This window comes from Rhinatrema bivittatum, chromosome 1 (assembly GCF_901001135.1).
Source record: "Rhinatrema bivittatum chromosome 1, aRhiBiv1.1, whole genome shotgun sequence".
Lineage (NCBI taxonomy): Eukaryota > Metazoa > Chordata > Amphibia > Gymnophiona > Rhinatrematidae > Rhinatrema > Rhinatrema bivittatum.
In genome coordinates this window covers 755,471,139-755,495,552 of record NC_042615.1, presented here as the reverse complement: position 1 = coordinate 755,495,552, position 24,414 = coordinate 755,471,139, and the positions used below count along the sequence as shown (strand labels likewise).

General features: G+C 48.4%; 1 protein-coding gene across 3 annotated transcripts in view; it reads left to right on the top strand.

The window, feature by feature from the left end:
* SPEF2 (sperm flagellar 2) overlaps positions 1-24,414 on the top strand; it is a 310,148-nt gene that overhangs the window by 19,715 nt on the left and 266,019 nt on the right. For all 3 annotated transcript variants that reach the window (XM_029578899.1, XM_029578907.1, XM_029578916.1), the window contains exon 5: positions 17,103-17,243. In XM_029578899.1, coding sequence (XP_029434759.1) covers positions 17,103-17,243 — 141 coding nt within the window. The remainder of the gene's footprint in view (positions 1-17,102; positions 17,244-24,414) is intronic.

Genomic DNA, 24,414 nt, shown 5'->3' with positions numbered 1-24,414 from the left:
TTACTGACATTCAGAAAAAGACGTAAAATATGGCTTTTCAAACAAGCCTTCCCAGACTCAGATTAAAAACTATTCTATCCGATATTCAACCTCCAATCAACATCTTTTATTATTATAACCATCCTGGTATCCTACCCCTAAGCATTATAATCATCCAGAATCTTCATTACTTATGATTTCGTCTTTATTGTTAAACTACATACTTGTACTGAACAATTCATTGTAAATCTCAAACATCCATTTTTGGAAATTCCTCCATTCTACAGGTTTATACACTTTGTTAAAGTTTCTATCTTGTCTTCTTCTTGCTCCTAGTTGTACGTCTCCTTGTTTATTGTAACTGCATCTATATTATTTATAGTTCATATTATTATATTCTCTGTTCCGGTTATCACCCATTGTTTATTGTAAACCAGCTTGATGTGATATTATCACTAATGCCGGTATAGAAAAAATTAAAATAAATAAATAACAAGATTGCTAACTCCCTAGCAGATCCACAACAAGATTGCTAACGCCTCCTTCCACAGGAGCAGATTCATAACAAGATTGCTAACTCCTCCCCTCTCGAGGAGTCATCGCTATCAGATTGCTAACTCCTCCCCTCGGAGGCGTAGAACCTAACACTGGAGAAGCTCAACATGCTCATTGGTGTGTTACCGACCCAGCTGGCTCTGGTTCCCGCAACGGCACTGGTGCTCAGTGGGGCACTGAGGCCTCCCCTTACTGATATGGTGGTCATTGCTGGTTGCAAGGAGGAGGAAGCTCCACCAAGGCCGGCGGAGATGCTGAGGCCTGTAGTTTTCCATCCAGTTCCACCTGTGCCTGCACCTCTAGATGTAGGCTGAGCACCTAGGGCCCCATCATCTGTGACAGTTGCCTCAACAGTCGGTGGTCAAATCCATCCTCAAGAGGGCCAAGCGCTCTCATACGCATTCCTCAGCGGCCCCAAGGAAGGAACACAGAGAGATGGTTGCTCTTGGGAGGAAGGTGATCCAAGGTGCCACATCACTACCTACCAGTTCTGTAAGAGCACTCGCTCATGTAGAGCTGGTAGGCAGCGATGTGGGCAATAAGCATGGCACCTTGGAACATTTTCCTCTCAAGAGCATCCATTGCTCTGTGTTCATGAGCAGCTACCTCAACAGCAGCAAGACACCCTCATGTCGCTGGTGCACAAGGGTCTGGAGTGCGGGAAACATGAGGCCTGTGTGACCTACAGTGTTTTTGAGATGACATCTCTACAGTGGGAATTGGCACCTGCAGAATGGCATGGCTGCGGGCCTCGGATTTCCAACCAGAGGTACAGGAACGACTCGCTGATGAGCCGTGTATAGGAGAAAATTTCTTTGGAGATAGGGTGAGGGATGCTGTGGCCCAAATCTGGGACCACCACAAAATCCTCTAGCAACTCTCTGCCAGTTGTCCAGGTCCGTCCTCTTCCTTCAGGAGGCCATCAAGACTGGGACCAAGGAAGCCTTTCTTTTACCAAAGGAAGTACTATCCTCCGCCTCCTTCCTCCCATCAACACCATCAGAGCTCTTGCATCCATCCCAGCAGCAGAGAACTCCCAAGCCCCAGCCGGCTCTTCGAAATCTGGGGACGGGGTTTTGACTGGGCTGCAGGGAGCATAAGCCAGTCACCTGTACACGGGGCAATAGACCCTCCATTCAGGGGCAGGCTGCGGTTCTTTGCAAACCAGTAGCCCAGGCAGCAGCCACAGAAAGGTGTTCCTGATTGGGAGATCCAGCTAAGGCTGATTACAGAATCAGCATCTTTCTTAAGCCAGAGAGAACACTGCCTTTCAGAGGGAGACAGGAAAAAGAGAGAACCAGGTGGGGAACCAAGAGGGAAAGCTTACTTGGACCTGAATGCAGAAGTGCCCACACACAGCAGGTAGTGTTTTTTTTGAAATTTAACTTTTCATTTATTGAACCATTCAGCAAAAGAATAACAGATTGTACAAGGGACCATACAAGGTACAAAAGCATAGGAAATCCATTCGGTTACAAAGTTCAATAAGTTTTCAAGAAGGATTTGACCCCCCTTCCCCCCCCCTCCCTCCTTATGGCAGGTTCTCACAAAATATATACAAGGCAAAGTAACGGAGCTATGCCAAATGCATCTCGGTGCAAGGTGCACAGATTGTAAATCAACCCCGAACCGGGGGTGGTCAGAGCGTCCCGGATTCACAAGGCCAACTGTGTCGGTCAGCAATAACATTGAAAAGCAAAAGACAAACTAACAAGACTGTTTGTTGATGGTGCCTAAAGGAAGTAAACCAAATAACATAGCATGGCTAGGTAAACATGGTAGATGAGATTACAGTTTAGCAATATAGTCCGTATAAGGCCTCCACAGTTTGTGGAAAGAAGCGCGCCGGTGGTACTTATCAGCCGTGAGTGATACCAAATGGTGGTATGAGTGTAGTTTCACTAAGACTTCAGAGATTGTGGGCAAGCGAGAGGACCGCCAATGAAGTGCAATAAGACTGCGAGCTGCAATAAACACTTGTGTACACAATTTCTGCTGCGGTTTATCCAGGGTATCTGGAAACACATGTAATAAAGCCATCTCCATCAGAGGGGCAATGGTACATCCAAACATATCGCTAACGGTTTGAAAAATCCCCTCCCAAAACGGCTTAAGGCTTGCACAGGTCCACCAAACATGTTGGTAGTAGCCCTGTTCACCACAGCCTCGCCAGCAGGAATCAGAGACATGCATATATATTCTGTGAAGCTTAACAGGTGTGAGATACCAGCGGTACATCATCTTGTAACAGTTCTCCTGTAAATTAGCAGAGATAGAACAGTAACGAGCATGATAAGCAATACTTCTCCACATCTCAGGGCTGATGTTCTTGCCCAGATCCCGCTCCCACTGGACAATATGGGCACCAATTAATGCATCGGTAGGGTGGAATAATTGATAAATTTTGGAGATAGACCCACTCAGCACATCCCCTTGTGTGAAATATATTTCAAATAAGGTTCTCCCCGGTCGGAGGGACTTGTCTTTGATCACGCTGCGGATGAAGTGTGCTACTTGTGCATATAACAAACAGTCCCTGTGATCTAAGTCATACAAAGAGAATAATTGTTCCCTAGACAACAGGGAACCTAACTGTAAAAGGTGACCCAGCGTCGTGATCCCTTGCGCCGTCCAATGCTGCATACGGGAAGTGTGATAGCCCGGGGATAAACTGGTGTTATTTACCAAGGAGGATTGATAATATCGGTGAGTGCCCACCAGCTTCTGCCTAGAGTGGGCCCATACTTTCAAGGTGACTCCCAAGGACCAGGGTATCTGACAAATCGGCCTCCACGTGGTTCGCGGCTGCCACAAAATAGCTGATAGGTCCATGGGGCCCAGTATAGCCTGTTCAATAGTAACCCATTGCTTGCGGACAACACGCCGGGAAAAGTCTAAGACCGCCCGTAATTGTGCTGCACTGTAATACCAGGCTAAATTTGGTACCGCCATGCCCCCCTGAAGCTTGGGAAGATAAAGCACAGATTTAGAAATCCGCGGAGGTCGGCGCCTCCAAATAAAATCAAAAATTCTCTTTTGCCAATTCCTTAACGTACTGGAGGGTATGAACACCGGCAGAGAGGAAAAAAAGTATAGAAACTTTGGTAATACCGTCATCTTGGTTATAGCAATCCGTCCCAGCCATGAGAAGGCAGACTTATTCCATCTGCTAAGGTCAGTAGTTACCTTGCGAATTAAAGGCTTATAATTTAGGTCGAACAGCTCCGTGATTTTGGAGGACAGCAGGATCCCCAAATATTTGATATGCTTTTTGGCCCAGCGAAACGGGTATGTAGAGCCAAGAGTACTCACCGTCTGCGGGGTTAAATTAATATTAAGCAATTCTGATTTGTCAAAATTGACCCGTAATCCCGCCATTCGGCTAAAACAGGCGAGTTCCCTCATCACTCCCTGTAGAGAGCGCGTAGGATTGGTGAGAATCATAAGGATATCGTCTGCGAAGAGCGATAATTTATATTGTCTATCCCCTACTGTCTCACCCTGAATGACTGTAGATGCCCGCACCCGGGTGGTGGGAGGTTCTAGATACAAGGCAAATAATAAAGGGGATAGAGGGCACCCTTGGCGAGTGCCACGCCCTATGGAGAATACCTCGCCGTAACCATTGTTTACTTTGACTCGGGCCTGCGGGTGTTCATATAGCCTCTGTATCCAAGTAATAAAGTTAGTCCCAAAATCGAATTTGCGCAGTGTCTGAAATAGGAAAGGCCAGTGTACCAGATCGAAAGCCTTTTCCGCATCCAGAGATAGCAAAACTGCCTGCTCCCCTTTCTCCTGCACCCACCACATCAGGTCAATGACTTTCCTAATGTTGTCCGCAGCCATGCGCTTCGGGACAAACCCGACCTGGTCGGTATGCACCAAGTTAGGGAGGCTGTGCTAACACTCGGGCTAAGATCTTGAGGTCTACATTAATTAAAGATATAGGCCTATACGAGCTGCATTGGGTATGATCCCTGCCCGGTTTAGGCAGAACAGTAATGCCCGCTACATTGGCCTGCTGATGTATTGAGCCTCCTGCTTGAAGGCTGTTGAAATATGCCGTCAGCGGCTCCGAGACCGTATCTATGCATTTTTTGTAGTATGCCCCCGAGAGGCCGTCTAACCCTGGGGATTTGCTAGGTTTGAGTGATCTGATCACCGCTTCCACTTCATCTACGGTAATGGGAGCATCTAGTCTACATTTCTGCTCTTCGGTAATACAGGGCAGAGTCACCGTGGCTAGATAGTCCTCTATATCAGAGTGTGAAATAGCGGCCTCCGCTGAGTACAGCTGTTCATAGAAATGGGCAAAGGCTTCCCGGATGCCCCCAGAGTCAGTGATAAGATCACCCGTGGAATTTCGTATCTTAGTGATATTATTCTGAGAGATTTTCGCTTTCAATTGACGGGCTAAAAGTTTCCCCGCCTTATCCCCCCCTTCATAGTATGCTTGCTTAGTAACGTCCAGAGCATAGAGTAACTGTTGGTTATCGAGTTGTCGTATTTTTTCTTTAAGGGCCAAGATCTTGTGGTAACACTTCTGGGACTGTTGCTGCATATGTGCGCTATGAAGTAGACGTAGTTGAGCCAAGAGCTCATCTCTGGCTAAGGTTTTCTGTCGCTTGCATGTTGCGGCCCTAGCTATTAAAAGACCCCGAACCACTGCCTTGGAGCAGTCCCAGCGAATACTCGATGAGATATCGGAGCTGTCATTAAGTAGAAAGTACTCCTATAATTGGGACTCCAAAGTTCTCAAGAAATCCGGGTCCTGTAGTAAGGACTCGTTCAGTTTCCAAAACTTGGATCCATTATCGCAAACTCCCATATTAATGTCTAAACTAATGAGAGAATGATCGGACCAGGTAATTGGTGCAATATCAGGACATTTAACCCGGTTGCTGAACCGTGTGTCAACAAGGAAATAATCAATCCTTGAGTAGCTATCATGAGGAGAGGAGTAAAAAGTGTACGAGCGGGAATGAGGGTGCCGATTTCTCCAGACATCTATCAGTTGCCAATCACGCATAAGATCCTGTAGTTGGGACCTAGGGACCCGCTGTGACTCCCCTTGAGGTTGCGAGTTATCTAACTCCCGATTTACTGTCAGATTAAAATCCCCCCCCCACAATAAGAGACCCCTCCGCATGTTGCAAGAGTAGGCCCTGCAGAGCCTTAAAAAAAACACTCTGATCCTTGTTTGGAGCGTATAGGGACACTAGCGTATAGATTTGGGAACCCACTTGTATTTTAAGTAGTAAGTATCTGCCAGCCGGATCCTCAACATGTGACATAACATAAAAAACTAGATGGGAGGAGAGCAGAATTCCCGTCCCCGTATATTTGTGCTGTGCGCAGCTGGCAGCCGCATATACGTGAGGAAACTCCCTGCTACCCAACAAATGAACATACCTACGTTTAAGGTGGGTCTCTTGGAGGAAGGCGATGTCCGCCTTGAGGTGGACTAGTTCCTTCCGGAGAAGATGGCGTTTTTTATAGGTATTGAGGCCCTTGACGTTTAAAGAAATTATTTTAACCATGAGAAATTTAAAGAAATAAGGCACCATAACAACAGTACTACACAGTCTATGACTTGAAAAACAGTGGACATTGTAAGACCATAATTGGTCACCACATAACCAAAGCTCCCCTTTGCGAAAATAGAAAATTGGGAAAAATGAGTAGTTACACCGCCGTGTAGTTCAGAAAAAAAAGAAATAACGACTGCCATAAATCCCTTCCCCCCCCCCCCCCCCGAACTAATATGGTCCGCTGCAAACTGGCGAACCGGTATGGAGAAACGCTATACAGTCAACTCAAGCCCCCTTCATAGACCCCCCCGCCCCAGGTCAGCATAACCATTCCCAAACATTAATTTCATAAAATTATAACGACATTAAACCATGAAAGCATTCAGAAAGCAGTTGCTCCTCATAATACTGCAAACCTGAGTCCCACAGGTCCAGATTGTATGGTCCCCTCGACCACTCTGGTAAATATGAAAGCGGTGGCCCGCTTAGCATCCAGTGTTCGCCCTCAGCCCAGTCCCGCTTGTGAGACCTCGGGCTGCGATTGTTGCCGTCGCAGTCTGCCCCGTCCGGGTCCCGGGCGGCGCCATTTTGAAGCCCTGATAGGCCCAGGCCCTTGTTGCTGCGATGCTGAGGCCAAAAATGGCGCGTCCAATCCTGCTTGCTTGAAGCACTCTATAGCGTCGGATAGGCTCTTGACTCAGTAGGTTACACCCTTGCGCTGAAAAATGAGGGCGAACGGGAATGCCCAGCGGTACCTTATTTCTTCATTCCGTAGGGCCGTGGTCACTTCTCTGAGCTGGTAACGCTTCTGTAGTTTTATGGGGGCAAGATCATTGAACACGGAAATTTCCAGATTCTGCCATTTTATTACTTGTTGCGCTCTCGCGGCCTGCAGCACTTCTTCTTTAATGCGGTAATGGTGGAATTTCAGAATAATGTCCCGCGGGCGGCCATCAGATCTAGGACCCAGTGCCCTATGTGCGCGCTCAAGATCCACCTCGGGGGAACCCCCATCCCCTCCCCGAGCAGCCTTATGGGTGGTTAAGATGTGCTGGCAGATGGCTGTAGCTGTCACCATGCAATCAGTATATGCATCTGACTCCGGAATGCCTCTCAAGCGGAGATTCGCCCTTCTTGATCTGTTTTCCAGATCTTCCACCTTCTCGGCTAGCAGATCCAAATCAGAGGTAAACCGGGTATTTTGGGTGGTTAGCGATTCTGTTAGCACCTCCTGTCCATCCAGGCGGGTGTCCATATCGTCTACCCGGCGTCCCAGTGCATTTAAGTCCTCCCGGACGTTCGCGATGGATGCCACGATCTCCGCTTTATGAGCCTTCAAATCGGCTCTCAGTTCTATAAACCAGTTCCTCATTTCAGAGCGGGTTGGAAATTCAGACGGCGGCGCAGCATTCTCTAAGACCGCACTAGTCGTGGCTTCGGGTCTAGGGCCGGCCGCCTGGTCCTCGTGGTCTGGGGCCTTCTCGGCCTGCTCGTCGTCGTCTGGGAGGAGAGTCTCCGCCAGTTTACTGAAGGCAAACTGTTTTAAATCCGTCGCCTTTTTTCGTGCTGCCATCGTGCACTATTCCTGCAACCCTGCCCGCTATTTTGAGGCGTCAAGGATCGCAACTGCTGCTATAAATGCCGTGTATAGCCAGGGGTTCGGAGGAGCTAGCAAATCAGGCGGCCATCTTGTTGCGCTGCTCTCTAGCGCCCCCCCGGCAGGTAGTGTTTTAAATCTGCATAATGGTATAGTTGGGGAGTAGGTACTACATGGTCCTGGGAAGAAAGCTCATTTACAGCTACCCAGCAATGTATTTTGCTGGGGTGATATTGGTGTCTCAGAGAAGGAAGTGAACACTGATGTCTGGAGTGCAGTAAAAATAACTGGAATTTGATAAACTTTATTGGATCGACCTGGATTGGCCACTGTCAAAGCAGGATGCTGGGCTCGATGGACCTTGGTCTGACCCAGCATGGCAATTCTTATGTTCTTATGTTAGCTGTTAAAGTTACTCAGATAAGATTATCTGGGTAATTTTACTGATCACTGGTTTACTAAATATTGTGAAAAAAATGTTGCAAATATAGTGGCCTGATGTCCCCACCTTCCTTCAAGTTTAAAAAAAATGTTGTGGGCTAAGCAGCCCAATCCCCCTGTCCTCCTCCCAAATTGAAAAAAAATGTCACAGCACAGCAGCCCATTTATCCCTTCTCATTCTTAAAAAAGTGGGGCACCACTCCCCCTGATCCCCCTGAAAGAAACCCTGTACCCCAGTGGGAAGGGGGGAGAATATTACTGCCTTCTGTGTGGTGAATATCTCAGTTCCAGTAGCTGTCAGCTGTATCAGCAGGCGGATAGGAGAGGATGAAGCAGATGGCAGACTGCAGAGGGCAGTGCTGTCTTCTGGTTTTCCCATGATGTGTCCGGGTCCCCCCAGGATGAGAACTGCTGCTGTAAGGGTATGCTGACACAGTTCTGTAGTTGGTGGTAGCAATGAGCACACACCTTCTAGGGAGGAAAGAAAACAGAGAATAGTAGGAGGAAGAGGACAAAAGACGCACTGTAGGAGGAAGGGAAGAAAAGGAGTACGGTGAGAGAGAGCAGCAGTGAGGTAAAAGGGTGAAGAGAAAAGAGAACTAGAAAGAAAAAGCACTTTGGGCAAAGAGCAGAGACAAGAACCACACAGACGAGGAAAGGTGAAGGAGAAAAGGGATATAGAATGGGGCAAATGAGGAGAGAAACTATATATAATGGGGGAATAGGGAGAAAAAGACTGAGCCATTGGGAGCAAGGAATGGAGAGAAAAATACAGTGAAGGAAAGGGGAGGTGAGAAGAGAAATGTTGGGGATGGAAAGAAGGGCATAAAATTGGAAAAGATAAGGGAGAAAAGAGACAGTGGGGAAAGGACATGAGGAGAGACATAATGGATGAAAGGGAAAGGAGAAAAGAGAGTTGGGGAAAGGAAGGAGTGAAAAGAGAAATATTTTTCATAAAAAGCTCTGCCTTCTACAAGAAGCAGTAACTGGTATAAATATAATTATCTTTATTAAACATGTTGTGGTTGATTTCAATGACTTTGCATGGCTAACTTTTGGAGATAGTTGGACAAAAGCCAAGTGGATAAATTCTGTGTGCACAACTCGTTGTTTGTACCAAATATATCTGGATTAAAAAGAGGTGATGCTGGAGCGATACCATGTGATGGGTCAAACTTTAACCAGTGTGTATAGATGGTGAGTGCTGTCTGGCTAAAGTTAAGTGTAGAAGTCTGGTCAGAAAAATACGTCTTAAAGATATCTGGGTAAGTCCTGCTGAATATCTGCCTCGTGCATATTTTACCTGGATAATTTATTTGTTCACTGGCTCTTTGAATGTTGACATTGAAGTTTAGCATACAAAGAAATGTGTGTACAAAGGTGAATAAAATGGTGCATGCAAATTCCTTGTTAATTGAGGCATTACTGTAGCTATTACTACCCAGTACAGAGAGATGCTTAAGCATAACCCACGCTTTCTTAATTCTAGAATTTTAATTCATGGTCCGAAGTGGTGTAAAGTTTTTGGAGTTGGTGTCACTCTATGGGGATGAACCTGGGGTTTGTGATGCTGGGGTCCTTTACTTGGGATTTATTTGCATAATACATGATTTTTACACAAGCCATTTTTTATGAGCAGAGAACATGCTCTGTGCACAAATTGTGTTCTATGCACATAAAAGTTTTTGTGCTCATAAATTGGGATTTATGAGCATAACATGTTTTCTCCGAGGACAAGCAGGATGGTCGTCCTAACACATGGGTGACATCATCAGATGGAGCCCAGCACAGAAAATGTCTGTCAAAGTTTCCAGAACTTTGACTTGGCATACTGAACATGCCCAGCATGCCCTATACCATGCGTTCACATGGAGTTCTTCTTCAGTGTGTTTTTTTCCGCAGAACTGTTGTATTGCAGTTTCAGTGAGCTCTTGCCTTTTTTTCTCTAACTTTTAGAAAACTTTTTCCCCTGATTTTTTTTTGAGGTTTTCACATTTCATCCATGCTGGGTTCCTCTCGGTCCCTCCTGTAGCCTCCTCAGCTAGGTTTCTTGGCATTTCAGATACGTTTTCTTTCTCATCAACTTCCCCCGTGGTGACAGAGCCTTGGTGCCCGCCAGTCATTGCAACCTGCCACCATTGTTGTTTTTTTGTCGCTCTTTTTTTGTTTCTGTCATGGCCTCAGCTGGTTTTTGTCAATGCCCTCAGTGCCCCAGGACCATGTCTATCACGGACCCCCATGGTATATGTGTCCTCTGCCTGGGGGCATCGCATGATGTCCGGGGTTGCTGCGAATGCATCCAAATGACCCCGAAGGGCCGTCGTGCTCGACTTGACATGATGGAGAAACTCTTCGGGTCGAGGAAGTCCGAGCCATCGACTTTAGCATCAGTGGCGTCAACACTGATGGACCTTGGAGCCGCACTGATGGACATCATGCCATCGACTGGCTATTAACAGGCAATTCCGTCAATGCTGCTGGTGGATAGAGGTGCCAGAGACTGGCCCTGCTCGGTCTCCACCTGGTCGAGGAGGTCGGATTCCTTGTCTTTGACCTCGGCACCAGGGAAAGAATGGGCCAAGCACCGAGGGTAGCCGAGGAAGCATTGGCACCGGTTGTCTTTGATGCACGGTGCTGGGTACAGGGACACGCCAGCTCATGCCGTGATGCCCCCTGAAGTGACCCCCGCAACAAGGAGCGCCCATCCTTCATCGATGCTGGGGGTCCGCGGCAGTCTCCACTGGTCCTGGTGCCAGTAACTGATCCACCTTGAGGATCCAAGGAATATCTGGCCACCCCTCCTTTCTCCCAGTCAGTGCTGGCTTTGGCAGCTTTTGAGAAGTTGCTGGAGTGGTGCGTCCATCTGGCAATGGAGCGGGCAATGCAGGCCATCGGTCCTGTGGAACCGATGGCACCAACGCCGATCCTGTCTGCTTTGGACCTTATTTATTTATATTTATTTATTTATTTAATAACTTTTATATACCGACGAACGTTGGGAACATCTCGTCGGTTTACACAGAACAGAACTTAGCAACAGGCTTTACAATTATTGCATAATTATATAAGGAACATAAAAAAACATAAATAACAGAGTAGATTATACAAGATTATACAAATAGCAGATTAGATTATACAAGTAGAAATTATATACACTATGTTGTCCTGATAAAATACACTTTAGAGAGGGGGGGTAGATAGGGGGTGGAAAGTAATTGGGGGGGAGAGGGAAGGAGAGAGGTTAGGAATTGGAGAGGGGGGGGGGGTGAGAGAGATTGGTCTTCAGGGGGGGTGAGGGATTGTGTGAAAGTTAGGTGTAAGAGTGTTTGAAGAACCAGGTCTTCAGGTTTTGCCTGAATATTTTTGGGCAAGTCTCTTGGCGGAGGGAGGTGGGTAGCTTATTCCAAAGAAGCGGGCCTGCTAGGGATAGGGCCCTTTCGTTTGTGGTGCGGAGTTTAGTAAGCTTAGGTGAGGGGGTGTGTAGCGTAGCTAGATATTGTTTTCTAGTAGGTCTATTGCTGTTGTGAAATGAGAAATGTTCTTTGTACCAGTGCATGTCCTGGTTGTGAAGAGATTTGTGTATTAGTGTGAGGGCTTTGAAGGTAATTCTAGATGCTACGGGTAACCAATGTAGATGTTTGAGTACTGGGGTTATGTGATCATTTTTGTGAGTGTTGGTGAGTATCCGGGCGGCTGCATTTTGGAGGAGTTGTAAAGGCTGTATGGTATTTTTAGGCAGGCCTAATAATAGGGAGTTGCAGTAATCTATTTTCGTTAATATGAGGGCTTGTAATATTGTGCGGAAGTCGTTGAGATGTAGGAGGGGTTTGAGTCTTTTTAGGGTGTGCAGTTTGTAGAAGCAGTCTTTGAGAGTATTATTAATGAATTTCTTGCAGTTAAGGTGACAGTCAATGGATACGCCGAGGCTTCGTACATGGGTGGGGAAGGTGAGATTAGTGGTAGGAACATTGTTGTGTGTGAGTGGGGGGGTCATAAGAAGGGTGGGGGTGACGTTGGGGGGTGATATGAGGATGAGTTCCGTTTTAGTAGCGTTGAGGGCGAGAAAGTTGTTGGATAAGAGGCTGCTAATTTCAGAGAGGGTGGATTTCCAAATTTCCATAGCTTTGTGTATTGAGTCTGTAACCGGGATAAGTATCTGCACATCATCGGCATATATGAAGTGCGGAAGGTCAAGTTTAGTAAGGAGATGGCAGAGGGGGAGGAGATATATATTGAAAAGCGTAGATGATAGTGATGAGCCTTGTGGTACTCCTTGAGCAAGGTTGTGCGACTTGGAAGTGGAGTTTCCCATTTGTACGCTAAATTGTCTTTTAGCTAGGTATGAGTGGAACCATTGTAGAGCCAGGCCTGAGATGCCAATGCTGCTAAGATGTTCTAATAGGATTTGATGTTTGATGGTGTCGAATGCAGCGGAGATGTCTAGGAGAATGAGGATGTGTGAGAGACCTTTGTCAAGACCTTTCAAAATTTGGTCAGAGAGTGAAATGAGTAAGGTCTCTGTGCTATGGTGTTTGCGAAAGCCAAACTGTGAGGGGGAAAGGATGTTGTTTTCTGATAGAACGACTCAATGTGCGCATTGGTGGGTTACAGACCCGGCTGGCATCGGTTCCCGGGAGGCCATCAATGCCCAGCGGGGCACTGATGCTTCCCCCAACTGATGCGGTGGTCATTGCCAGTTCCTTCGAGGAGGAAGCTTTGCCTTTGCCAGCAGAGATGCCATAGCTTGTTGCCCTCCATCCAGCTTTGCTGGGGCCTGAACCGATTTTGCTAGTGAGTGTGCTTCTGGATGAAGACTGAGCACCCAGGGCCCCATCTTTAACAGGGGATCTCTTTCCGGAGTCCTCCTACACAAATTGTCCTAACCACGGTTGCATCCACCCTGGGCTGGGGAGCTCATGTAGAAGGGCTCGCACCCAGGGCCTCTGGTCCGCTCAGGAAAGCTGTTGCCAGATCAACTTCCTGAAGCTCCATGCAATCAGGTATGCACCATGAGTTTTCAGAGATCAGCTGTCCATCAAAGTTGTCTTGATCCAAACAGACAACCAGGTAGCGATGTAGTATGTCAACAAGCAGAGAGGAACGGGATCGTACCTCCTGTTTCAGGAAGCGGTCCAGATTTGGTTTTGGGCCCTGTTCCATGGGATGGTATTCGAGGCAATGTATCTGGCAGGTAGGGAGAATGTGGTGGCGGACAGACTGAGTCATGCCTTCAGACTCCACGAGTGGTCCCTGAACCAGGAGGTAGCGAATCGAATCTTCTGCCTCTGGGGGAGCCCAAATGTAGATCAGGATGGTAACTCGGTCTTCTCTCTGTATAGAATGGACTACAAACCAGCCACGGACACCCTTGCCCATCATTGGGACAAGGGTACGCATATCCTCCGATTCCCTTGCTAGTGAAGACTCTCTTAAAGCTTTGCGAGGACAGAGGGATTATGATCTTCATAGCCCCTAATTGGCCAAAACAGGTCTGATTTCCACTCCTACGGGAGTTGTCCATCCTGAAACCGTTCAGTCTGGGGACTTCCCCAGATCTCATCACACAGGATCAAGGGAGGTTGCGGCATCCCCACCTCCAGGCCCTGTCGCTCACAGCCTGGATGTTGAGATGTTAATTCTTCAACCACTAAATCTCTTAGAGGTTGTTCTTGAGTCCTAGTAGCTTCTACAAAGCCTTCCATGAGGAAAATCTACGGACTGAAGAGGAGGAGGTTTTCTGTGTGGTATGAGCAGAAGGCCCTAGATTCATTCTGCTGCCCCACACAAAAACTGCTTGATTACCTTCTTCACCTCTCATCGCTGGCTTTAAGGCCAATTCTGTTAGGGTTCACCAGAATTCGAGTGGCACATACCACCAGGGTGTGGAAAGGACGCCCAGCTCTTTACAGCCTATAGTTGTTCATTTCACGCGGGATTTGTTTCAATTCAAGCTTCCCCTAAGGCCTCCCACTGTGTATTGGGACTAGCTCATCTGATGAAAGCTCCTTTTGAGCTGCTGTGCACCTATGACCTGAAGTACCTTACCTGGAAAGTTATATTTTTGGTGGCGGTCACTTCAGCATGCAGGGTCAGTATGCCAAGTCAAAATTCTGGAAATTTGACAGATGTTTTCCATGTTGGGCTCCATCTGATGATGTCACCCATCTGTGAGGACTACCATCCTGCTGTACTTGGAGAACAGGTAAGCAACTCTGCTTTCTGTGCATAAATCATGGTTTCTGCATGCTAAGCATGTTTTTGTGTGCACATTTTGGGTTACCATGCTTTTTAAAAACTCTTGGAGGTCCATATTCAGAGGCATTTAACCAGATAACTGAGAAAGTATTCGCCTAAATTAATATTTGGGCACTTATTTGGCTAAATTAGAGCCGTATATCTTATCTGGCTAAAATGTAGCCAGATAACATAGAGGTGTTCTGGGGGCATTTTCAGGCAAGAGTTACATTTGCTGGATAAGTTACCCAGCTAACTCTGATATGCAGAGATAGCCAGGTAACTTTTTTGGCTAAGTTAGTTCATACCAAAGATAGCCAACTATAGTCAATGGTGCGGCTGCTCGGAACAGCAGTTGCTACCCTTAAGAGAAAAATGGGGGTAACCTGCACGGCATGGCAGATACTATCATAAGAAGCTTGCAGGGCAGACTGGATAGACCATTTGGTCCTTTTCTGCCATCATTAGTATGTAACCATTTTATCCGGATAAGTTTATCCAGCTTACTTTTCTGTCTGAATAGTGACTGATTATGGAGCTCTTGATACATTAGCTTACAATTAGTAGAGTGGCCAACTTTTTTCCATGGACCACAACTGGACACTCCACTAAACTTCATGCTTTGGGAGGGGAGGCGGGGGTTGGGGGAAGTTACAGACTGTCATTTGTCGATTCACTCATTACTTGGCTATCAAACATCCCCCTCAATATACTTTGTTTTATAAAATGTTATTTCAGCTATCCTCATAAACACATCAGCCTCTCTCATGCAGTTTTGCTCTCTATCACAATTAAAGCCTTTCTAATACACACCCACCTCCATACTTCTCCATAAATGCACAGCCTCCTATCTTATACACACACACACACACACACACTCCCAAATAGACGGCCTTCTCTCTCATATACACACACACGAAAACACACGCCCAAACACGCAACTTCTTCTCTCATAGACACATACACTCCCAAACACACAGCCTCCTTTCTTAGACAGACACATATTGTATTCTCCAAACACACAGCCTCCTCTCTCTTACACAAATGCTCACTCCCAAACTCACAACCTCCTTTCTCAGACAGACACATATTGTATACTCCCAAACACACAGCCTCCTGTCTCATATACACACACACACACTCGCAAACACACAACTTCCCTCTCATACACAAATACACTCCCCCAATGCACAGTTTCTCTCTCATACACACACACATTCTCAAACACACAACTTTCTTTCTCATACCACATGCACACTCCCAAACACACAGATTCCTTTCTCAGACAGACACATATTGTATACTCCCAAACACACAGCCTCCTGTCTCATATACACACACACACACACTCGCAAACACACAACTTCCCTCTCATATACACATACACTCCCCCACGCACAATTTCCTTTCTCATACACACACACACTCAAACACACAGCCTTCTCTCTCATACACACATGCACACTCCCAAACACACATACTCCTTTCACAGGCACATACTGTATACTCCCAAAAACACACACACACACACACACACACACCTTCCTCTCTCATACACACATGCACACTCCCCCCAACACAACTTTCTCTCTGATACACACACACTCCAACACAGAACCTCCTGTCTCATACACACATGCTTACTCTCAAACACACAGCCTCCTTTCTCAGACAGGCACATAATGAATATTCCCAAACACACAACCTCCTCTCTCAGACTCAGGTGGTTCGCTCTCCCTTTCCTTAAAATCTTCCCAGCTTTTCATCTCTATCTCCCTTGTGCCACCTGTCTCTCAATATGCCCTCCCCTCCTCTGTGCACTCCTCCTGTCTAGTCTCCTCCCTCCCCATGCTCCTGTCTAGTCTCCTCCCTCCCCATGCTCTTGTCTTTCTCTCCCTCCTGTTTCCCTCCCCTCTCCAGTGCCTTTCTCTATCTCCTTTCCTCCTGTGTCCCTCTCTTCTTTGTGCCTCTTCTTTCTCTTCCTTCCCTTCCCTCTCTATGTATCCCTCCTTCCCTCATGCTCCCATTGTGCCTCTCCCCTTCCCTGTGACCTTCCTTCCTTTTAATACCCGCTCTGTGTCTTTCCTCCCTTGCTCCTCTTGTGTCTGTCTTCTTTTCCCTCCCCTTTTTTCTGTGTCCCCCTCTGTCTTTCCCCTTTCCTCACTCTGTGACACTGACGGGTTCTCCACCTTTCCCTCTTTTGTTCCTATATCCCTCGGCTGGCTCACTGCAGCTTCGCTCTCGGGTCTTGGCCCAGCACTCAGTGAGGGACGGGGAGGGACACAGAGGGCCATTGCTGCAGAGACCTGTGGAGCCATTGGGAACTGAGGGCTGTGCTATGCCCCGCTCCTCTCCCCATCTCAACCAATCACAACACAGGAAAGGAGGCAAGTGGGCAGAAATACAGCTCAGCTCTCGGTACTTCTGACCGGACACTGTACAGCACATCTGAAAACCTGACTGTCTGGTCCAAAACCGGCCAGTTGGCAACCCTAATTATTAGCTTACTGTATCAAGAATAGAAAATGTGCCTGAAGTTCAGCACATATTTTGTACTCATGACTTATTACATTTGGGCATTGTGCAGGCCACCACTGTTCAGTGTGTGCCAGTAAAATTTGTATCCTTAGTGGCTTGACTGGAAAAAAGAGAAGCCAAATTCAGTCTCTGTTTTTTCACTGTCATGGTTAGAGAAAATGAGGATAAGGGTAAAAAAGTGGCAATTCTCATAAGACCAAGTGACTGAATCGATTTTATGTATTTAGCTTCGTATGGCAAGGAGGAGACAAAATGAAATCTTAGCAAGAATCCAAGCAGCCATCGTCCAGATTCCAAAGCCAACTGTAGACCGTACTTTGAAAGCTATTGAAACTCGGAAATCTTTAAGAAGGAAAAAAGAAGCTGAGGTCAGTTTGAAACATTTTATTGTTTACTATTTAAAGGAGCTGTGAACTGAAGTACAATAATATACTATAATGCTCATTATATTTACAGCATAGAAAGAGTAATTTTCAGAAGGCATTTCCATCGGTAAAGCAGTGCTTTGCTCGTGGAAATGGCCTTTATAAAATTGCCTGCCCTGTTATGGAGTCTCAATTTAGTGGACCCTTGGGCCAACCTGCAGGAGACTGGGAAAGGTGGTCAATGTCTCTATTATGTGGCAGGACAGGAGGCTGATGTTCAGGCAGGACGTAGAGGTGCTCTTCACCCTGGAAGCTGGTACTCCCCTGGGAGGAGCCCAACTGCTGGGACTTAGGCGGCTTCACCCTTGGAAGCCGAAGCTCCCCCAGGAGGAGCCCATAGGGGCCCAGCCGCTGGGACTTAGGCGGGTTGTTGATCAGGACTGAGAACTGGAACCAGAATAGGACAGTAGACCAGTACTGTAACAGGGCTCGGGTTCTGGAACCAGGCAGGAACTGTAGCAGGACTCTGGTACTGGAACCAGGCAGGCACTGTAGCAGGACTCGGGTACTGGAACCAGGCAGAAACTGTAGCAAGACTCGGGTACTGGAACCAGGCAGACACTGTAGCAGGACTCAGGTACTGGAACCAGGCAGGAACTGTAGCAGGCAAGCAGGTACTGAAGCAGGCAAGCAGGAACGGAGCGAGTAGCAAGGCAGCTCACTCCGGGGCACGACGCAACAGGGAACCGGAAGGTAAACCCGTTGCAAGGCAAAGACTGAATGTCCGCGGCCGGTTTATCAAGGCTGCGGCATCTGACGTCAGGAACTGGGCGGAGTCACCACTGGTGGGAAACGGCCTAGAAAAGTGTCCAAGTGGCTCGCGCGTGCGCCTAGAAGCAGGGCGTCCATGGGAAGCTTCCCGGTGGTGCGGCCCCCGCGGGGACGCCACCAAACAGGGCGCAAACCAGGCCTCCAGAAGCGGGAGTAGGTCCAGGAACACAGAGGTAAGGGTCTGGTTGCGGCGCTCGCGGTCAGAACCGCAACATGCCAATATTCAAGTAAACCTGTGCACATGTGCTGTATGCATGCAGTTTTTTTTGGACGAGCAGAGGCATCCTCAGGGATGGGGCTGTGGTGGGATTTGCATTTCTGTGCATTCCCTTTTCTAGATTTCTAGGAAATGTTCTATGCACTAATTAGCAAGTGTAATTGTGTGAAGGTGGATTTGGTGGGATAATTTTCAAAGCAAACTTATGAGCATTAGTTGCTTTTAATACTGCTGTAACTTCTGGATGTATTTGCTGTGTTGCGGTCCCGGTCGCTAGGCTAGCAACCAGGTCCTTACCTCCATTTCCGGGCTGGTAGCCGCAACGGAGTCTGCTGGGTTTCTGGCCTACTAGGCCGCGTTGCGGCAGCGTCTCCACGAGGAAGACGCCGCCGAGGCCCGATTCTAACTCCGCCCCTCGCTGTGCACACGAGCGAGGAGGGTCCTTTTAAAGGTCCAGCTCCCGGAAGTCAGGGACGGCTCCCTGGATGCCGTCAGACGCCGGCTAGCTATTTAAGCCGGCGTCTGCCAGCTAGCAATTGCCTTGCAACGAGGTTCCTCTGATGAGTGTCTAGTTGCTTCCTGCTCCTGTTCCAGCTGATCCTGATCCTATTCCAGTTGATCCTGCTCCTGTTCCTGTTGCTCCATTGGTTCCTGTTCCGGTTTCCCTTGATTTGATTCTCTGGCTTCTGACCCCGGATCCGTCTCCGATACTCCAGTCTGCCGCCTGCCTCGACTTCTGGTATTGTCTTCCCATCTCTTCTTCTGCCGTCTCCTAAGTTCCAGTGGTCCAGGTCCTCACGGGCTCCTCCCGGGGGGATCTTGGGCTTCCAGGGTGAAGACTTCCTCATTTCTTCTGGACTGTCACCTAAGTCCCAGCGGTCCGGGTGCTCACGGGCTCCTCCCTGGGGTACTGCGGACTTCCAGGGTGAAGCTTCTTCACAGTTACCTGTCTGCAATCCGCCAATCCGGCCCTCTCTGCTGCGGAGTCCCCTTTCCAACTCTTCTCCGCACAGCCGGCCCAAGGGTCCACATCTCTGGTCACAACAGTTTGCAAGGCCATGGACCCGACGGACATTCCTGGTCTTCAGGCCATCTGAGGAATGGCCCAACGGCTGCAACAACAACAGCACTTCCTGGACGTACTAGCGGCCACCGTGGAACACTTGGCTAACCGCCTGGATGCCGCACCTCCGGATCCACTCCCTCTCGTTATTCTACCCAGTCAGTTTCCTACGGAAGCCGTCAAGGTGGCCTATATCCTGTCTCTGCTAGATGGGAAGGCGCTGAACTGAACTGGGAGCGGAATGATCCGCTCTTGAATAATCTACAGCAGTTCATAATTAGCTTCAAGCAGGCCTTTGACGAACCTGCACACCAGTCCACAGCAACTTCAGAGTTACTACAGTTACGTTAAGGCTCCCGGTCCTTGGCGGACTACGCGATCGAGTTTCGCACACTTGCCTTGTAGGTAGGCTGGCGGGACGATTGCCTGCGAGGAATCTTCCTAGAGGGGTTGCAGCACGCATCAAGGACGAGCTGGCCGCCAGGGACATTCCTGATGATCTCAATGGAGATCTCAATGGAGACTTGGCTGGCCGAATTGACTGGCGTCTGCAGCAGAGAGCCAAGGAGGGATGTCCTCTTCGCCGGACTGTATCGTTAGCACCTGTGTTTGCTCGACCCTTGACTTCTTCTGGTGCTCAGTGAACCACCTCTTCAGAAGCAGCGGCGGAGGAGCCCATGCAGCTTGGGCATGCACCGCTGACTGCAGAGGAGAGAAGATGCCATCGACCGTTGGGCTTATGTTTGTATTGTGGCAGCAAGGGCCACTTCTTAGCCCAGTGTAAGGAGCGCCCGGAAAACGCAAGAGCCTAGGCTGTACAGAGGAGCTACTCCTAGGCTGCGTTAATTCTGCTCCTCAATGTACCGTTCCTGTCATGCTGAAATATCCAGAGGGGTCTTTTGAGACTCTCGCTTTCATTGGCTCTGGGGCCAGAGGGAATTTCATTTTATCTGATCTAGTGCAGCAACTTCAGATTCCCACTCTTCCACGCATTCCACCGCTGCGGATCACGTCTATCCGAGGAACCATGCTTCCAGGAGATATCTCTGCTCGTACGGTTCCCCTCACGCTCCAGACCGGGGTTCTGCATTCTGAGGAGATCTCCTTTTTGATTCTGGAGAAGTCAGTCCATCCAATAGTGGTGGGATTACCGTGGTTGCAGCAGCACTCACCTGTCATCCAATGGGACACTCTACAAATTGCACAATAGAGTCCCTTTTGCTTCGCCAACTGTCTCCAGATTTCATGAGCGCCAAGCGTTTCATTACCAAATACCTCTGTATTGCTCCCCGTGCCTTACGCGGATTTTGCAGAGGTATTTTCGAAGAAGAAGGCGGAGATTCTTCCACAGCACCGCCCTTTTGATTGTGCCATAGAACTATTTCCAGGAACCACACCACCTCGAGGAAGGGTTTATCCCTTATCCTTACCAGAGATTCAAGCAATGTCACAATATATCTCTGAGAATCTAGCAAAGGGGTTCATCAGGCCCTCTAAATCGCCCACTGGAGCAGGATTTTTCTTTGTGGGAAAGAAAGATGGCTCCCTGAGACCGTGTATCGATTACAGAGGTCTGAATGCCATCACTAAGAGGGATCATTATCCCCTCCCGCTCATTCCTGAACTCTTGAATAGACTACAGGGAGCCAAGTTCTTCACGAAGCTCGACTTACGGGGCGCTTACAACTTGGTCCGTATCAAGCCCGGAGATGAATGGAAGACCGCCTTCAAAACCAGGGACGAGCATTACGAGTATTTGGTGATGCCTTTCGGACTGTGCAACACCTCGGCGGTCTTCCAGTATCTGATGAACGAGGTACTTCGCGAAATGCTACAGACCTCAGTCATTGTCTGTCTAGATGATGTACTAATTTACTCTCGAGACTTGAATTCTCACCGGGAGCACGTGAGGCAAGTGCTACAAGCCTTGCAGGACAATCATTTGTATGCAAACTCGAGAAGTGCATGTTCGAGCAGCAGTCCCTACCATTTCTCGGATACATTGTTTCCGCAACTGGGTTTCAAATGGACCCTGAGAAGGTCTCCACCATTAAGAACTGGCCTTGCCCTAGAGGAATAAAGGCTTTACAACGTTTCCTCGGATTTGCCAACATTTACAGACAATTTATTCCTCACTATTCTCTCAGAGTTGCCCCCTTACCGCTTTGACCAGGAAAGGGGCCGATGCCACGGAATGGCCGCAACCAGCTTGTGAAGCCTTTGAGGATCTTAAAGGAGCCTTCTTACAAGATACTTGTCTTCATCATCCAGACCCACCTCGTCTTTTTATAGTGGAGGTGGACACTTCCAATATAGCGGTAAGGGCCGTCCTCAGTCAGCAATCCAGCACTGGGAAATTGTTACCTTGCTCATACTTCTCTAGGAAGTTTTCGGCGGCAGAATGTAATTATAGTATTGGGGATAAAGAACTTTTGGCAATCAAGCTGGCTTTTGAGGAATGGAGACAATGGCTCGAAGGCGCCATTCACCCGATCACAGTGTATACTGACCATAAGAATTTGGAATTCTTAAGTCAAGCACAACACCTAAACCCTAGGCAAGCTCGTTGGTCTCTTTTTTTCAACCGCTTTGATTTCACGCTACGCTACCGACCCGCAACTAAGAACATCCAGGCGGACGCATTATCTCGCACTTCGGAACTGGAGGAGGAGGGGGAACCTCCTCAGTACATTCTCGATCCGGCAAAAATCAACTTATCCTCTACAAGGGTAAGCTCTCTTGGAAAGACTGTGGTTCCAAGATGGAGTCGTCAGGAGGTTCTTAGTTGGGCCCATGACTCTCACTAGAGGGCTTGCGGGCCGCGAAAGAACACTGGATCTTCTGAACCGCTATTATTGGTGGCCTAGTATGAGATGGGACGTTCGCACGAATGTTAATTCTTGTCCCACCTGTGCTAAACAGAAGCCTCGAGCAGGACAACCTTGGGGTCTTCTGCAACCTCTGCCCATACCAGTGGAACCCTGGACCCACATTGCCACAGATTTTGTGGTGGACTTGCCCATTTCTGAAGGAAATACAATCATTTGGGTAACGGTAGATCGTTTCTCCAAAATGGCTCACTTTGTGCCACTTCCCAAATTACCTTTGGCACCTGAGTTGGCCCAATTATTCACTCAGCACATCTTTCGGGTTCATGGTCTACCGTAGAGCATCGTATCAGACCGGGACCTCAGCTTACTGCCCGATACTGGAGGGCGCGTGTAAGAAATTTGGAGTTCAACTCAATCTGTCTACAGCCTTTTATCCTCAGAGCAATGGGCAGACCGAACGAATGAATCGTTCTTTGAAGACATTTCTACGCGTCTTTTCCACAGAGAGACAAGATAACTGGGTTCCACTACTTCCGTGGGCTGAGTTTTCTTACAACAATCACACGCACTCTGTTACTGGGAGATCGCCTTTTCAGGTGGTGTATGGTCAACAACTCAGACCTCCCATACCTCTACCACTATCGGTTCCTTCGCCAGCTGCACAACTTTCTGCCTTACAATTACAGAACCTCTGGAATTCAGTCCAACGGAGGTTATCTCGGTCTGCAAAACTGGCCAAGAAATGTGCAGACCGACACTGATGGCCAGCACCCGTGTTTCTACCTGGCGATAGAGTTTGGTTGAGTACTAAGAACTTTCACCTTCATGTTCCATCTAAGAAATTGGCTCCAAAGTACTGTGGTCCTTTTTGAGTGGCAGAAAGAGTAGGGCTAGTATCTTATCGGCTACGGCTCCCCACTAGCCTACGTATACATAATGTGTTTCATGTTTCCTTGTTAAAACCACTAATCCGTTCTAGGTACCATAGTCGGTCGCTGGAGGTCGTGGAGGCCCCGGTCCAAGATGATGTGACCTATCAAGTCCGGGAAGTCCTCGACGTCCGTTTCTTCCATCGACGGTGGGAGTACCTCTTGGCATGGGAAGGTTGCGGTCCGGAGGACAACACATGGGAACCAGCTCGAAACATCTTGGACCAAGACCTTCTGCGACAATTCCACTTGGACCATCCCGGTAAACCGGCCCCTTATAGAGGGGGCGTTTGGGAGGGGGTACTGTTGCGGTCCCCGTCGCTAGGCTAGCGACCGGGTCCTTACCTCCATTTCCAGGCTGGAAGCCGCGACTGGGTCTGCTGGGTTTCTGGCCTACTAGGCCGCGTTGCGGCGGCGTCTCCACTAGGGAGACGCCGCCAAGGACTGATTCTAACTCCACCCCTCGCTGTGCACATGCGCGAGGAGGGTCCTTTTAAAGGTCCAGCTGCCGGAAGTCAGGGACGGCCCCCTGGTGACGCCAGACGCCGGCTAGCTATTTAAGCCGGCGTCTGCCAGCTAGCAATCGCCTTGCAATGAGGTACCTCTGATGAGTGTCTAGTTGCTTCCTGCTCCTGTTCCAGCTGATCCTGATCCTGTTCCAGTTGTTCTTGCTGATCCTGCTCCTGTTCCTGTTGCTCCATCGGTTCCTGTTCCGGTTTCCCTTGATTTGATTCTCTGGCTTCTGACCCCGGCTCCGTCTCCGATACTCCAGTTTTCCGCCTGCCTCGACTTCTGGTATTGTCTTCTCATCTCTTCTTCTGCCGTCTCCTAAGTCCCAGCGGTCCAGGTCCTCACGGGCTCCTCCTGGGGGGATCTTGGGCTTCCAGGGTGAAGACTTCCTCATTTCTTCTGGACTCACTATTGTCACCTAAGTCCCAGCGGTCCGGGTGCTCACGGGCTCCTCCCGGGGGTACCGCGGACTTCCAGGGTGAAGCTTCTTCACAGTTACCTGTTTGCAATCCGCCAACCCGGTCCTCTCTGCTGCGGAGTCCCCTTTCCAACTCTTCTCCGCACGGCCCGCTCAAGGGTCCACATCTCTGGTCACAACATGCTGTCCGATTTATGTGGGCTCTTACCCCAAAATTGCTGCCATTATGACATTACCTGTTTATGTTTCTTTTATGTCTTTAGCATATTGTTTGTCACCAAAGATCCATCCCTGTAATCCAAAACAATATACCCTCAGTGTAATATTTCACTTGGAACTGTATTTTGGTTGTTGTATGATTATCCTTCAACTTGT